The sequence below is a fragment of the Melanostigma gelatinosum genome (genome assembly GCF_949748355.1).
Source record: "Melanostigma gelatinosum genome assembly, chromosome: 3".
NCBI lineage: Eukaryota > Metazoa > Chordata > Actinopteri > Perciformes > Zoarcidae > Melanostigma > Melanostigma gelatinosum.
The window spans coordinates 22,015,420-22,032,694 of record NC_136636.1 but is presented as its reverse complement, the minus strand read 5'-3'; the positions used below and the strand labels follow the sequence as shown (position 1 = coordinate 22,032,694).

Here is a 17,275-nt window from a genome sequence, read left to right as displayed (position 1 = left end):
TGGCTTTTATTACAAACTTCCAAAAACAGCAGGCAGAGTTTAAACAGGGTCAGGATCAGAAGGCTGGTGGGTTTACTGGGAGTCAGGTAAGGCGGGTCGAACAGGCGATCAGTCCGTGAGAGCGTGCTGGAGAGTCTGGCATTGAAAAGCGAAGAACAATCTGGCACATGTGTCTGGGAGGCAGGAGTCTATAGAGGGGCTTGATTACTGATCAGAGGCAGGTGAGTGAACAGGTGAAGGGAGTTTAGACTGAGGAGGGAGGGACTGACAAGTAGAGTGAGGAGGGTGTGGAGCTGAACTGTGACATCTGTGAAGTTTCTCATTAATGGAGCTGGCTTGCTATCTTTCCCTTTCAGACTCCCACCCTCCCTATCCATCAATACTCTCACTATATCTTTCTCCTCCTTTTCCTCCCTACATCCCTCCCTCTCTCCTCTCTCTGTGTCCTGACTCCTCCCTCAGTTCAGCCTGGCGCCCTCTCAGCCTCCCTCTGCCTCTCCTTAACCGACCAGTGTCTCTCCTCACTCAACTCACTTCTTAAACCACTAAACAACCACAGAGGGGACCAGCCTTTCACCTCACTACAGGTAGGTGTGTTTAACTTCTGAGAATACTGAAAACATTGTTTAGCATCTCAACATGTAAACAGTAGGATGTAGTAGAGTGAAAGTTGTTTCTGCTGTGATGAGATTGGTCAAGAATAAAATGGAATAAAAGCAGCACATTTTTTAAATGTTAGAATTGAGATGTAGAGAACGTCACTTTCAATCAAATCTCTATAAAGTGTTGCTAGTTTGAATACAATTAAAGATCCCTAACTTCAAAAATGACCTCTTATCGGCTTTGATAAAAAACGGTTTATGCTTCAAACATCAGGAAAAGCATCCGATAAGAAACAACCATGAAAAAGGGGCCACTGCAGAAAAAGCTTCATGGTGTTCCTATAGTCCTAACTGGAGACTATACGCTGAAATGATCCCCTAACGAGGTTTTTATTGATTCTTTTGTAGAAGATCGTTTGAGTAGCTATCCTCAGAACATCTGTATCGCAGCGTGTTGGGTTGTCTGAGGTCACGATTGTTAAACATGCTTGACTACAAGATAAAATGCAGGGAATTTCCTGTTTATTCAGAGTGATCTAGTAGATTGCCCACCCTCGTTTCGTGCAGTCATCGCCATAAAAAGACATGTCTTTTCTTTTTTTCTTTTACTCTGAGCTGACATTGGTCTGCCGCAAATACAGATTGGTGCTATCTGAGCGATGCCAGCAGGTATACTTTGCATTTTACAATCAGGGATGAACAGTCCTTCAGTCTGCTGAAACAAGATGAGGGAAAGAGAGCAGTGTGTGTACCGGCACCTCTCCTTTTATAGGTATTGTTGCATGTATCCTTAAGTGTTGCAGATGGCCTCCGTCTGCTGAGCAACACTGATCTGTACTCCAGAAGAGAGGCGTAATATATACAGTGAATGACAAATGTAGTCAACAGGCTCTCCTGCAAGCTCACAGGATGCCTTTTGGGGGAGGAAACAAGTGCGGCTGCTGCCAGAAAACCGTCTACTTCGCCGAGGAAGTGCAGTGCGAGGGGAAGAGCTGGCACAAATCCTGTTTTCTCTGCAGTAAGTATTAAAGTTCCCAGGTAATCTGCTCTATTCGTCTGCAGACTTCCGACTTGGAAGTCACAAGAAGTGCAGGAATGCAGGGTATTTGGCACCAGGGAGGGAAAGTGAGCGTCTGCAGATTTTCGCGCAGACATCTCAGTCCTTATTTGGATCCAGTGGAAACATGTGACAAAGGTTTAGTCTTCCTTATTTGGCAGAGGAAGGTGCTCGTACTCCTCCTCCTCCTCCAGCACAGACGAGGGGTTATCCGAGCCAGCTACCCACAAAGTGGGCTCCTTTTAAAATGTCACGCATAGTTTGAGGTGATGTCACGGCTAAACATTGTGAGAGAGAAAAGAAAAGTGTCCTAGAGAGTTTGGTTTGCTGTAGATGCTTGCGAGAGTAAAGAGAGAATAATTAGATCTGAATTTCTAATGTGTTTGTGTTTTCTCCCTTTTTCCTTTCTTGTCAGTGGTCTGCAAGAAGAACTTAGACAGCACAACAGTTGCCGTCCATGTGGATGAGATCTACTGCAAATCATGCTATGGCAAAAAATACGGGCCGAAAGGCTACGGCTTCGGAGGTGGAGCCGGTACTCTGAGTATGGACACAGGAGAGGGACTTGGAATCAAGCCTGAAGTGTGAGCTAAACATCACTTCCTCTTATTTGCAGCATAAATCTAAATACTCTACATCCAGATGATAGAATGACAAAGTACATTTCATACGTTTTTGGAAGATAAAAGTGCGCACAAACAAAACAACTTCTATTAATGAACTTAAAATAAAAAGGATCCACATATCTGTGTTAGTAGCTCTTAATGGGTTCAATGAAGTTGTTCGTCCAGCTGTTCCCGCCTCTTCTACCTTCTTTAGAGCTCTGCTTTTTACCTCACAGGCAAGCTCCTCACCGCCCTACAAACAACCCCAACGCCTCAAAGTTCGCCCAGAAACCAGGGGCCTCAGATGTGTGTCCTCGATGCGGGACAACCGTGTACGCAGCCGAGAAGGTTGTCGCAGGAGGCAATGTAAGAAAGATCTATGCATCCATTATGGAAGTCTAAGTGTCAGTGCTTTGTATATGTTTGAGTTTGAACCAACTCTCTCTCTCTCTCTCTCTCTCTCTCTCTCTCTCTCTCTCTCTCTCTCATCAGTCCTGGCATAAAGGCTGCTTTCGCTGCGCCAAGTGTGGCAAAGGACTCGAGTCCACGACTGTCGCTGATAGAGACGGGGAGATCTTCTGTAAAGGTCTGTGTGTGGCAGAAAATGAAATCCACATTCTCTCTTGGTCCAACTTTAGAATAGGAAGATTTGCTGATTTTCTTTCTCTTATACGACAGTAAATTTAACATTTTTTGAATGTTGTTTGGTCACAAGGAAGAAAAGCAATTTGAAGATGTTACCTTGGGCTTTAGGAAATTGAAATGGACCTTTTTCATTGTTTTCTGATATCTTATAGAAGTAATCAACTTGATTAATGCAAAACAGTCATCACCAATGACACATTATTGATGAAAATTCTTTGTAAAACAAATTTTAATTATATTATATTATGAATGAATTAATACTGCATTATGCAACAGTTGTTTTATGAGAGATATGTTGGATGTCACTGGTCAAGTTAAACCTCCACCGGTCACATCTGCTTGAACTTCGACCTGCAGCAGCAGAAGAAGTTACTCGAAATGACTCAAGACAGAGGCAGCCCCTCTGACCTTTTGCCATTTAATGTATTTTCATCCATATTTGATCATGACTTGTATGAATAAGCAAGTATAAAAATAAACTCTTTCGTTCCGATTTCGTGACTCTGTATATTGATGTTTAATAAACTAGTGTTTCATGCGCAGTGTTTCTCATTCTTCGTAATCTCATTCACAGGCTGTTACGCAAAGAACTTCGGTCCCAAAGGTTTTGGCTTCGGTCAGGGTGCAGGAGCTCTGGCTCATTCCCAGTGAAGCCTGGAGCCTGGAGCCTGGAGGCCCACCTGGGACCGACATCGCTCTGATAGCATCGCTTCCAGGATCCTTCAGTCGATAGCCCTACTTCACTCTGCCCGTTCACTCCAGCTAAAGGCAAAGAGGACTGAAAGAGGCACACAACTCACCGCTTTTTGTACGAGTTCACCGAGTAGATTTTTGCTTCATATGTTGCATTTGATTCTGGATTATGACATCCTCATTTTTGAGTGCTTATCATGCTAAATATTCACAACACACTAAATTGTAACTCTGTGTTTGGATGTGCACATTGTGTGTGTTTAAAAAAAGGAAACAAATAAAACATGGCTAGAATACAAAGAGGCACTTCCACTGTAATAACAGAATTAAGTTTGGCAAATGTTGAGTTTGATTCACACGAATCAGTCGGTTTCTGAGCGAGAACGAAATAAGATCAACGTGTTTAGAGACTGACAGCTTCAGTTCCACTCAACATAAAGCTTTCCTTTCTGCCTCACATGTCAAATGGTGTGCGTGCTTGTCTTAAGATGTGCCTTATTCCTGAGACAGAACAAACAAACAAAACAATGGCATTTTTGTTCGTACTCCCCGTGATGCAAAGTCTGGCAAGCTCTACACAAATGTCATTGTTCCTTATACGGTTCTGGTCCGATGCAATCATCGTGTGCCTGTATGTGGTGTTGGGCGTGCTTGTTATTCGCTCTGATCATCATCAAACAGAGCGAAATGCCAGTGGTTGTGGTGAACAATGGAGTCGCAGGGCTTCAGCCCTGTCTCTGCCTGCTCCGAGGACTTGGCACACTGACCGGAGCGCCAGGCAGCTGTTTGTTTGTGTGAGTCACATCAACAGCAAAACTGCAGGTCTGAGGTCACGCTGGGATCTGTTCCAGAGTTGTCATTTGTTTACAGTCCTAATAAGTGGAACAAAAATGTGTTTCATCTCTTGACATTTCAAATGGATTTATGTTTGCTTTGAATGTCCTGCTGTGTAGTTTAATTCCCTTCAGTCCTTTACCCACCAGAGGGCAATAGAGAGGCCTGATCTCACACTAAGTGAGTTTTGAATACCTGGACTTTTGTCCCGCCACAGTTTTTGAATGAACCGGAAATAAGTTTACCCTTTTCAGCGGGTGGGCTTGCTTGGAACTTTCTGTGAGCATTTCAAATAAACTCCACCTTTACCAGCTGTGTGATGAACACATTAATGCATCGTTAATTATCATCCAGTGATATAGGCCAACAGAAAATATATTATTTCAAATGTGCCATTCTGCATAATGAGTACTTTTAATATATTAAGTATATTTTGATGCCAATCATTTTGTACTTTTAAGTAACATTTTGAATGCAGGACATTTACTTTGTCTTTTTACAGTGTGCTATTGTAAAAATAAAATATGAATGGGGATGACACAGCAAAAAACACATCCACAAAGCATGGTAAATGAACATTTTGAATTCTTAGACATATACAGCATGCACTACTGTACTGTAAAAGTGCTTTGTAATCCGTTGGCATCTGAATATATGAGTCGGTGTTCAGCTTCCTAGAGACCGTTGTTGGGATCTAAAGGAGCGTGTTTGGGTTATCAGCATTTAAGAAACTGAATTCTTGACATCAATAGAATTATTGATGTATGTAACAATTATTAATGATTATTAATATAAACGGGGCACCACCCTGCGAACAGGGACCAATAACCAAACGATAAAACTAAGTCTCATAATTAGTAGTCACTCATAATGTCAATAGTCTGCGTATGACTATACATTCAGTGACAGTGAAGGTTTTAAGTTCGAGCACAGGCTACTACATACAGTCTTATCAAATACATATGCACAAGTAATCACAGACGACTGCTCCTGAAAGTATAACAGAGTTTATTGAATCAAAATAATAAATGATCAAATCAATTAATATTGCAACCAACAAACGTTATCATACAATTTTATATGCCTAAACTAAAGAATGAATAAAGTGGATGAGGGTGTATGTCTGTGTGTGTATGTGTATGTGTGTGTGTGGGTCTGTGGGTGAACAGGAAGGAGTCTTACAGCTACGCTAAAGACTACAAAGATGGCGGCGTCGAGTGACGCTGGCCAAAGGGGAGGGGCCTTAAGAACTACAGCTAAAAACTACAAAGATGGCGGAGTCGAGTGACGCGGACCAAAATGGCAGTTAGGCTGCTGTATGTAATTCACGTGTGCCTGGGCAGGACGTGATGTGAGGCGCTCGTTTGAACGAGGTTCCCCAGGGGTAGAGCTAGGAGCTGTGTGTGTGCGTGTTTCGTGAAAGGAGGAAAGAGAAAAAGGAGCGAGAACTCGAAGTGAATCACGCTTCGGCGTGCGATGTGGTAGGGAGCCTGCTTGCTGGTTCTATCATGCATAAATATACCGCTGTCGTCTTTGAACTGCCGGTAACTTATGCCGTGATAAACCACGCACCTCAGCTCACTCACCGAGTCGAGTTAATGAAAAGAGAACTTCCACACGGAGTGGAAGACAATGAATGAAAATAATCCCAAAGAAACAGTCATAGCAGTTACACGAATACAACGGAACTTCTCTGGTCCGTAATGATTGCGCAATATCTCGATATCACGCGACAGTAACTTAAATACACAAAAACACGGGAATATCAACATATAAATGAATGGCCTGAATTAAATTTAAGTTAATTTAAGCTAAGCTATGCCCAAATGCCAAGAATCTTACTTGTAGATGCTTCGTTGCAACGTGGAAGTGTCCGTGGCAAAGCTGTCCTTTTTCTTCGAGAGGAAGGGGGGGGGGGGCGGCTTCTCAGCGCGGCGTTTGAGCTGGCGCTGTTTCGGCCCGTCGTGGCGTGAGCTCGTTCTGGAGCGAAACGCAGACGTGGTCAATCCTCGCTTCAGGGAGGATGACCTAACTTCGGTTGAGACGACGTGGTCCGTAGGTCTCCCGGTAATCATCGGTCAGGAGAGGTCTAGACATCTTCCTGCCGGGGTGTGCGCAAAAAGGAAAAGGAGCAGGGAGCACTGAACGGATCGCTGAAGCAGATTCGTGATCGCGGGCTGTTTCATCCAGCGAAATGGCTTGTCAGGGTTTGATGAGGGGAGAAGGGCCGTTGTTTCCTCGTGGCCAGCGTTGCGCTGGCGGGGAAAGTTGGTTCTTCTGTGGCCTGGACGGGGGGTGTCCGAGCAAAGAGAGCGTGGTGTGCTCCCTGTTCGACGGAGGTCGACGGGAAAAAGCTGGATTCTCTGTGGCCTGGACGGGGGGGGGGGGTCCGGGCGAAGAGAGCGTTTGCGTGCTCCCTAACTCAACCGAGGTCGAAGGGGGAAAGCATAGAAGTGTGAACTAAAAACAGTTTTATAGAACATCGGCTGAACCACAGGGGTCCTGGGGTCTCCTGGCCTTCGGCCAATGAGACTGCAGCGGTTACCATGGTTTTTTGGGGGGGAGGGGGAATTCACACCTGAGTGTGAAATTTCACCCAGAGGAGGCTTGTTCTCATCAAACTACAAGTCAGGATGAGACCTGTGCTTGAAACAGTGAAGGCCCGATTCTCTTTGTCCACAGCACATGTTTAAGCCATAGGCCAGAGCCCAACATCCCCCCTTTGTTCTGAAGAGCGAGGTGTTGGCTTCGGTCTTTAGAGCAAACCAAGGGCTGGCATGTGCACCCATGTGGTGGGGAAACCTGAAGAGGTGAGACAGTCCAAGTGTTCCTGAGACCAAAAGCAGTGGTTAAAACAGGCAGTGTTCATTGTTCATAGAGTTCAAAGTTCATAGTGGTCAAGTTCATGGTGTTCAAGTTCAGAGTTCATTGGCATCTGGGCAGATGACTAAGGTGGCATCTGGGCAGATGACTTTAACTACTTCTACCTACATCTACTATCATATACAATTCAAATCATAGGTGAGCAAAACATTATTCCCAAATAATTCAATCGCTATTATGATGTTGTGATAATCTAGCATTGCGGCATAGTGTCAAAGAAAGTAACAACCCAAATAAACAAAACAAAAGAGAGAGAAGGAAAGAATAGAAAGACAAGAAGCAGGTGAGGGGCAAACAGTGGTTACTGGTTCAACTCCTAGACAGGACTGGAGTCCGTCGGCGGAGCAGTCGTAGGTTGGCTACGTGGTGTTATGAATAGGAGGGAATCCAGTTAGTCTGTCGCTTCTGGATCTATTGGTACATGATATGTGCGTCTATCTCTCTCTCTAATCGGTAGATTTAGAGCGAGTCCTGTGTCTAAGTTTTAGAATCTATCGATATTGGAGTTGCGTTGCCAAGACTATAGGCCAGAGGTACCTGTGAGGGTTGCATAACAGTAGTGGTAGCAGATTTACAGATTTCATTAGCACGGCTAGTGTGACTAGCTAGGCTGGTCTCTCGCTGCTCCAGCTGTTGACAGCTGAGCCTTCTCGGATGAGGTCCTGGGTTAAATCTGACTGCTACGGCAGAGGTTATGTCTTCTTTGGTTACCTCTGATAGAGTCTATGAAGCATGCAAAGAGTTGTTCATGAGAGTGGAGCATCAGTTTACAGTCGCAATGAACGTTTCAGGTCATGCAACTGTTCTGGTTGAAGTTGGCTGTGTTAGCGGTTAGTGCATGTCTACAGGGTGAGTTGAAGCATGCAGTTAAACGTTAGTAGTCAATAGTAAGTTGCCATTCTGCCGGTTGGTTTCGGCACTGGCGAGATTAGAGTGAACTTCCTGTGAAGTGCATCTCTCTAAGTTTCTGTTGTCAGAGAGCCCACCCCCCTCGCGCTGTTCAAGTGGCGAGGGCCGATATCCCACGTTACCGCCAGCACTCAGGGAAACGTCGCGAACAGTTTCACTCTGGAGTGTGTCATGGCGGGCTGGTGATATCTCCCTCCCCCCACCCTCCTAATTAGAGATGGAGACAGGTCCGGCGCACAGGTAAAGTTCAGTTACCTACGGCACTGGCGACTTGACAGGCCCGGGCAATGACTCGGCTGAAAGAAGGCGGTGGCTTCGTTGAACAAGCTGGAGGTGGCTCATGCTGACAGAGCAGGAGAAGAAGGCTTAGTTGACGAAAGATCTTACGAGCTAGGGTGCTCGAAGGGCCTCTAAGGTTGTGGCACCCTAGAGGTGTATGCGAAAAGGTGGGGGAACACATGAGGCTCGTTTCTGACCCGGAGTCGGGTAGAGCAAGAGTGTTATGACCCCCCAGTAGGACTGAAGAATATGTATAGATATATACATAACGGGCATTGCCTTTGCGAACAAGGTCGCCCAAGAAGGTTGAAGAACGAGGTGCGAAATGGGAGTGGTCGTTTCCGGAAGTGTGCTGAGTTCTCTTCCCCCCCCCTACCACGTCGACTTGGCAGCAGGGGGAAAGGTCACTTGGCTGAGTCAGGTGGGCTGCGTTGCGCTACCTGAGGTGTTGCCCTTGAGGGCGTCTTTCACCCCCCTGGTTCCGTTGGTCTTTCGACCGCCAGGGTCGTCTGTTCCTCGGGGGTGACCAGGGCTCGCTAGGCCAAGTCCTCTCGTCGTCTTCCGACGCTAGGTCGGAGTCGCTCGACTGTTGGATGCCTAAGACTATGGCGGTGTCTTCGTACCGATTTGTCGGCCGTCCGCGTGTCTCCCATGCAAGTTGCGCATATTTCCTAATCTCTGGCATGGTGAGGTTACTCGTTCTGCAGTGCATAGTAACATCATATCTCACGTTGTCGTGGAGATTGTGCAGGAATAGCGACTTGAAGGCATGGTCTTCTAGACCTGGGGCGTTACGTCCTTGGAAGTACGCAGATCTCAAGCGCCTGAAGTAGTCTCTCGGAGACTGTAGCCTTTCCTGGGAAATGGCAAAGGCGCCGAGGGTGGCAGAAGCTGGGTCGGTGTACAGGGAGTACTCCTCCCTAAGGGCGTGACAAAGGGATGAATAGCGGTCGCGGATGCTCGGCTGGAGCGTTTCAATGAAAGCGTGGACGCTTCGCGCAGTGGTTTTCCACACTAGCTTTAGCTTTTCGCGCGATGAGGGGCGCGATAGGTCGAGGAGGCAGCGATCGATCTCCCTTAGGTAGTCATCGATGCTCGAGTCGTGATTATCGGGGTTGAAGCGCTCTACGTCTTTTACCAGAGACTCAATCTGTCGAGTACGCAGGCCTCCAAGGTTGATGGGGCCTGAGCCGTCCGAGTCTCCATACTCGCGATGGTGGTAACGACTATCATCCTCCCTCCCTGAGGGGGATGGGGTCAGTTCTTGCCGCGCGCGTGAACTGCGTGGAGGATTGCGTTCGCCTGAGGTGGTTTTGAAGCCACCTGGGCCGTCTAGGACCTGGTGTTGGTCCTCTCTCCTGGTTGCGGATGTCGCTTTCAAGAAATGCAAGGTGGTTCGGGTCTCGGGGAATGAGGGAGCCGAGACCAAGAAATGACTGGGCTGAAAGGCTCGATAGGGGGTAGCAGTACCTACCGGGGTTGCTGGAACACCTTGAAGCGCTTTCAGTTTGTCATCACTCTCTGATGCTTTAGAGAGTTCTAGGTTGACCTCTCTGAGGTCACTGCGCAGGCTACTATTTTCTGACTGTAGGGCTCTACAGTCACGTGACAACTCCTGAACCTCTGTTCGGAGTGTCCAGATCTCGCGTTGCTGCTCGTCGCTCTGTGCCCGGGTTTGGGCAGCTTGCAGCTGCATTCTCTGATGGTAGATGAGCAGTATTTCGCCGATTACGTTCTGAATCAGGCGCTCTCTGTTACCTGCTGGGTTATTTACATAAGCCACCAGCTGCTCTAATTGCTCGTCGCATAGGACAGCAGTGTATTTTGCAAAGTACTCTCTTTCCTTTGCTGTGAGTCCGAGGACATCAGCCACCGCATCTCGTAATGCGGTGTCTTCTGGAGCTACAGCTCCAGGAATGGGGAATTTCTCGTCGCTCATTCTCTCTAATGAGTGCGACTCCCAGTGGTTGTTAATTCCCTAGTGTTAGAACGGAAACTGTTCGTGTTTACGGTTCTCAGTGAAATGTCTAGTTCTGTAACTTAGGATTTCTACTGTTAGATGTTAATTACTGTTAGTGTTACGGTTCATGCAGGCGCACAGTGAAATGTCTAGCTCTGTGACTTACGTTTCTACTGTTGCTGCTCTGAGGTATCACTACTGCTTTGCAGCCAGAGGTGCGAAAATGCTAATGTGGTTTAGCACTTTGGGCCTGTGACAGCTGTGTGTAACTTCTTTGAGGGATTTAAGAAAACAAGCAAGGTATTACAAATAACGATCAAATCTACTACACAGCTGGCTGTTAGTTTAAGAAATGAAACGAATAATTAAACCTGGAAACGAAATAAAATTTCGAGAAGGGAATTAAAGATTAAGATTAAAAATCAAAATTTAAAATCAAAAATTTAATTACAATAAGACATTTTGAAGATCAAAGCCTACCTATTTTGGGAAATAAGTTTCAGGAATTTGGATCATTCAAAAGAAGAAAAAAAATAATTTTTCGAAGAAAAATATTTTTTGGAAAATTAATTATTCAAAAATAATTATGGATTAATGTGCATATATACTGTAACAAAACTGGAATAACGTAGCCTCACACGGGGCACCATTATGTTGGGATCTAAAGGAGCGTGTTTGGGTTATCAGCATTTAAGAAACTGAATTCTTGACATCAATAGAATTATTGATGTATGTAACAATTATTAATGATTATTAATATAAACGGGGCACCACCCTGCGAACAGGGACCAATAACCAAACGATAAAACTAAGTCTCATAATTAGTAGTCACTCATAATGTCAATAGTCTGCGTATGACTATACATTCAGTGACAGTGAAGGTTTTAAGTTCGAGCACAGGCTACTACATACAGTCTTATCAAATACATATGCACAAGTAATCACAGACGACTGCTCCTGAAAGTATAACAGAGTTTATTGAATCAAAATAATAAATGATCAAATCAATTAATATTGCAACCAACAAACGTTATCATACAATTTTATATGCCTAAACTAAAGAATGAATAAAGTGGATGAGGGTGTATGTCTGTGTGTGTATGTGTATGTGTGTGTGTGGGTCTGTGGGTGAACAGGAAGGAGTCTTACAGCTACGCTAAAGACTACAAAGATGGCGGCGTCGAGTGACGCTGGCCAAAGGGGAGGGGCCTTAAGAACTACAGCTAAAAACTACAAAGATGGCGGAGTCGAGTGACGCGGACCAAAATGGCAGTTAGGCTGCTGTATGTAATTCACGTGTGCCTGGGCAGGACGTGATGTGAGGCGCTCGTTTGAACGAGGTTCCCCAGGGGTAGAGCTAGGAGCTGTGTGTGTGCGTGTTTTGTGAAAGGAGGAAAGAGAAAAAGGAGCGAGAACTCGAAGTGAATCACGCTTCGGCGTGCGATGTGGTAGGGAGCCTGCTTGCTGGTTCTATCATGCATAAATATACCGCTGTCATCTTTGAACTGCCGGTAACTTATGCCGTGATAAACCACGCACCTCAGCTCACTCACGAGTCGAGTTAATGAAAAGAGAACTTCCACACGGAGTGGAAGACAATGAATGAAAATAATCCCAAAGAAACAGTCATAGCAGTTACACGAATACAACGGAACTTCTCTGGTCCGTAATGATTGCGCAATATCTCGATATCACGCGACAGTAACTTAAATACACAAAAACACGGGAATATCAACATATAAATGAATGGCCTGAATTAAACTTAAGTTAATTTAAGCTAAGCTATGCCCAAATGCCAAGAATCTTACTTGTAGATGCTTCGTTGCAACGTGGAAGTGTCCGTGGCAAAGCTGTCCTTTTTCTTCGAGAGGAAGGGGGGGGGGGTGGCTTCTCAGCGCGGCGTTTGAGCTGGCGCTGTTTCGGCCCGTCGTGGCGTGAGCTCGTTCTGGAGCGAAACGCAGACGTGGTCAATCCTCGCTTCAGGGAGGATGACCTAACTTCGGTTGAGACGACGTGGTCCGTAGGTCTCCCGGTAATCATCGGTCAGGAGAGGTCTAGACGTCTTCCTGCCGGGGTGTGCGCAAAAAGGAAAAGGAGCAGGGAGCACTGAACGGATCGCTGAAGCAGATTCGTGATCGCGGGCTGTTTCATCCAGCGAAATGGCTTGTCAGGGTTTGATGAGGGGAGAAGGGCCGTTGTTTCCTCGTGGCCAGCGTTGCGCTGGCGGGGAAAGTTGGTTCTTCTGTGGCCTGGACGGGGGGGGGGTCCGGGCGAAGAGAGCGTTTGCGTGCTCCCTAACTCAACCGAGGTCGAAGGGGGAAAGCATAGAAGTGTGAACTAAAAACAGTTTTATAGAACATCGGCTGAACCACAGGGGTCCTGGGGTCTCCTGGCCTTCGGCCAATGAGACTGCAGCGGTTACCATGGTTTTTTGGGGGGGAGGGGGAATTCACACCTGAGTGTGAAATTTCACCCAGAGGAGGCTTGTTCTCATCAAACTACAAGTCAGGATGAGACCTGTGCTTGAAACAGTGAAGGCCCGATTCTCTTTGTCCACAGCACATGTTTAAGCCATAGGCCAGAGCCCAACACCGTCCAGCAAACACACACAGCACTTTGTTAATCCTGCTGCCATATATACTGAGGAATTATAATCAGCTGGCGATAGAATCAGCGTTCTTTACTTCCTCCAGAATGTAATCCCTTACAACCGACAGCATGCAGTCCAACAGCTCATTTTGTACAGTCTTCGACGTCCCTTTAAAAACGCTGGCTGTCTCCAGGTGCTCCTCCAGCACACCGTCGAGGGACGCAACAAAATCCACCAGTCCCTTGAACACGCCAGGGTCTCGTCATGCCCACGCAAAGCCAACTCAAAAGCCCCACAAAACTTGACACAATCAATTATTTTTGATAAAATGTGCCGGTTTTTATCCACCTCCTCGTTGTGTTTCTTTACCGCAAGCCGGTGACCGTCGTCCAGCTGGGTAGCGAGAACACACGAGAAGAGAACTAGACACGGGCAGTCCGGGAGAAAAAGACTTCCGGGAGGGTCTGGTCCTCCCGGAAGTCTTTTTTAGGGCGCTGATTGGCCAAATTGTAAGTCACTCATTTATTTCCTTAATCAGTGATTGGCTAAGCTGCTTATTAGACCCGTCTTCCTTGGGCCAAATCGATCTGGCCCCAGCACGTGCACGCGCAGTAGAGCCTTGCACGGGGACAGCTGAGAGGTGCACCAGCAGAGAGGACAAGCAGGGAAAAGCATTTATATATCCTATTTTACAAATATTACTGGGTATATTGCATAGCTCAAAAACACAAATATTGACAATTTGTATAATTTATTAATATTATTTAAAAAAAAAAAAGTATAATATTATAATTTTCTATTTTTTGTGGCTCAAGGCGGGTGGGGCCAGGCCCCGTGGCCCTCTATTGGCCGGCCGCCACTGGTTACATCCCTGATGGCATTGTAAACAATGCACAGTGCCTCTCTATAAACATGGAACTGTAATAAATAGCAGGGCTGGTGGTCCAGCAGGTCAGTCACTGTGTCTCAAGGGGCTGACAGCTCGCCCGTTAGCCCACTGAACTGCCTGCTGCTCCACTGTATGCAGGAGACAATGCAGCAGCCTCACATATATGTTTCCACATATGTGAGGCGTGTGGTCAGTGTAAAGAGCAGCAGCATGAAAAGGCTGTTTTTAATAATCCTGTAATTTTCAGAGTATGCAATATACGCAGATAGGTTACCTATTAGAGGAAAAACCTGAATAAATGAGGAACATAACAATGCAGATGCTTCCACAGAAGAGGCCATCGACTGGTTTGAGAAGAATGAAAATGATGTAAATCATGAGCTTTGGCCTGCGACGTCAACTCAGTTTAAAAGCTGTTGGAGAATTGGGAGTGACATGTTTGATTGGACTCTCCACCACCATCATCAGCATAATACCAAATGAAGGAATATATTTTGGAAGTATGTTCATGTGTCTAGTCAGAATCTAAGGTGCAGTGAATCTGTTCTGCCCTCACTAGCAGCAAGTAAAACACGCTTAAAATAAGTGTTCAACGGAGAAGTTCCTTTAAAGTTTTATGGAAAAAGTCTTGAAACTGTGAATATATGTGTTGGATAGCGGGTTTAAAGGTGATTAAAAAATAGCATAGAAGTGCTAAAGCTAATTAATGGCGTGCTGGCGTACTCTGCTAAAGTTAGCGAGACAGTTGTTTACATATAGGCCTAATGCTCGTTTCTAAAACGTGCACCTCCTTCCAACCTCTCCAACACTATTACGCAACGTTTAAAGATAACCAGCTCCACAAACACCAGCCTGAAAAAGAAGAAAATATGAACGATTGAGAGTCTGTGGATCAGAGCTGGTTAGTTGTCCGACCCTGTTCGGAGCTCGCCGATGCCACGCTGTGATTGGCCAGTCTGTGTTGGAGGGCGGGACTTAGCGAAGGGTCAATTACATCTCCAACACAAACACAACCCAGACACAAGTGATTTTGTGGATTCGTGCAAGGACTTGTCCTCGCACGAGTGAATTGAGCACTTATGTGATCACATGAGACAAGACACATCCATCTGTGTTTACATTCTGCACACACAAACTCCAAATACAAAGCGTGCACTCATACAGTACGAGAGCCGGGACCCAAAATCAGAGAGTGGCAGCATAACATGGCCCTGCAATTTGTCTATGTTTAGTTGGTGGCCTAAGCTAAATGTATACTGGAAACTGCATTCCTGCCTTAAAACCTTGGCTTAGCATCGTCTGCCGCTATTATCTTAATCAGACCAGCGGGGCAGTGCAGTCTCATCGAAAGTCCAAAACCCAAAGATTCTAGTTTACCATCAGAAAACACTGAAAACCATCAAATATTCACGTTTCAGAGGCATTTTTGACAGTAAAATGTATTCATTTTCGTTGAGTAACTCATTAATTAATCAACGAATTGTTTCAGTTTCCATTATATTAAAAAGGTTTAAAGAGAAATTGCATTGCTACAGCAATAAGGACTCTCTAAATTGGACCTAATAATCACATGATCAAATCACTAAATTGTAGAACACTGAGTGGGCCATATGGATGCCATCTTCTATTTGTATATGTACTTTTATTTTTCAGTGTTGATTTCAGAAAAATAAAATCACATATGTGCATAATAAAATATTTTTTGAATGTATTCTGTGTGTAAATTTTCCCAAAATGGTAGTATCATGATATGGCAGGTTGTGTAATAATGTTATTATGTCACTTTAGGAAAATGGCATGGGCTTAAGCAGGCAGAGGACAGTGAAAGTGCTTGTGGAACTAGGAAGAGGGGACTGAATATGCTTGTGTAACTTGGACAGTGATGTACAGGACAGGGGACATTTTATTCATTTGTATTCAGAAATAACAGTTTCTCAACAGTTTTTGGTTTTAAACGATTCCTTTTTTTTGACACAACCTCTCCGGCCTTTGAAAACACCCTTTCACAGGCTACAGAAGATGCTGGCGTGCACAAAAACGCAAGAGCAAGTCTATATACATTTTCATACAGGAATTTTTGCCTCTCCCAGTACTCCAGAGGCTTTTCCAGCCTGCTTATATTTGGCTCGGAAAGGTAGCGCTGGACCTCCACAGTGGCATCTGCTGTTACATTTTGAGTCTTCCGTGCCTCCATGACGCTGGTGTCTAAACGATGCCACAGTTTGCTACCTAAGAGGAAACCACAGGTCACGTTACTAAGTGTTCTCATCGGAATAATTGATCTCAAAATGTAAAATAATAGATTACCTCCTGTGACATCATGAGAGGTGGAAGCCTGGGGGATTTCCTCTCTGCTTTGTTTTGACCGTATAATGGTGGCACACTCGGAGGTCAGTCGTTTTATTGCTTCGGTGGCTTTTGTTTGGCTGAAAAATCCTATTACTTTAAATCGGCATCCAGTTTGGACACAAACGCCCTGAATCCAACATCATCCACAATACTGAAGGGCTGTGTGTCCTTCACTATCATGGAGACGAGGGCTTCATCCAGCTCTTGTTTTCTGGTGGCTGGTTAAAAGAGAATAAATACAGTGTCTGTTACCTGTCTTTATTTGCACAATAAACAAAAGTGAACAGGGAAAAATTGTGATGGTGCATTTGTAATATTGTAATGACTTACCATGGCTGGGTGAAGCTCCAGTTTCCTCCTTATTCTCATGCAAGGCACGGTAATGCCTTAGCATGGATGAGGTGTTGTTATTGTACCCCAACTCCTTGGAGCACAATAAACACCTGACCTTTGAATAAAATAAGAAACTGTGAAAAATACAGTTATTGATAAGCAAACCTAATGTGTCTGAAATAGAGTTAGATGTAGCTTACCTTATTAGGAGTTATCAAATCAAAGTGTTCCCACACAGGGGAAATCCTCCTCTTCCGAGCTGGCTCCATCTTATCACCTATCCTTCTCTCCTCTCTCTAAACTCTCCAAACTATCTCTCTCTCTCTAAACTCTCCAAACTATATAAACGCTATCCAAACTCTCAACTGACCGCAACTCTCCACCAACAACCCACATTTTGAATGGAGCCTGAGGGGTTTATATTGCTGTCAAACCTCCCGGCAAAATCTGAACCACTTCCCGAAGCAGTCACGTGGTACAGCCGGGCAGCGAGGCTTCGGACGTCATCATTTGTGGCTCCTCCCCTAAATGAAGCAAGCCTCGATACGCGCTTCGAGGAAACGCCCCCTCCATTACTCGACACACGCTTCGAAGCGTCGGCACATCTCGTAACATCACTACTTTTAACCAAAATCCTAGGTTTAACA

General features: G+C 45.3%; 1 protein-coding gene across 3 annotated transcripts; it reads left to right on the top strand.

Moving 5' to 3' along the window:
* Positions 1 to 477: 477 nt before the first annotated feature.
* Positions 478 to 4,966, top strand: csrp1b (cysteine and glycine-rich protein 1b). Of its 3 annotated transcripts, none has more exons than XM_079265841.1 (6): positions 478 to 587; positions 1,398 to 1,620; positions 2,075 to 2,243; positions 2,501 to 2,630; positions 2,757 to 2,850; positions 3,484 to 4,966. In XM_079265841.1, exons 2-6 carry the CDS (start codon positions 1,512 to 1,514, stop codon positions 3,558 to 3,560), a joined length of 579 nt encoding a protein of 192 aa, XP_079121967.1. In that variant the 5' UTR covers positions 478 to 587; positions 1,398 to 1,511; the 3' UTR covers positions 3,561 to 4,966. The 3 variants fall into 3 exon arrangements, with proteins under 3 accessions (XP_079121967.1, XP_079121968.1, XP_079121966.1); XM_079265842.1 differs by having other exon boundaries at positions 495 to 587; positions 1,491 to 1,620; XM_079265840.1 differs by having other exon boundaries at positions 521 to 587; positions 1,484 to 1,620.
* The last annotated feature ends 12,309 nt before the right edge of the window (positions 4,967 to 17,275 follow it).

Excerpts from the sequence above, each read along its gene's own strand:
- csrp1b (XM_079265841.1), top strand. The coding sequence starts at position 1,512 with ATGCCTTTTGGGGGAGGAAACAAGTGCGGCTGCTGCCAGAAAACCGTC. Across the intron at positions 2,631-2,756 it reads AGGTTGTCGCAGGAGGCAAT|TCCTGGCATAAAGGCTGCTT; the intron begins GTAAGAAAGATC and ends CTCTCTCATCAG. Across the intron at positions 2,851-3,483 it reads CGGGGAGATCTTCTGTAAAG|GCTGTTACGCAAAGAACTTC; the intron begins GTCTGTGTGTGG and ends TCTCATTCACAG.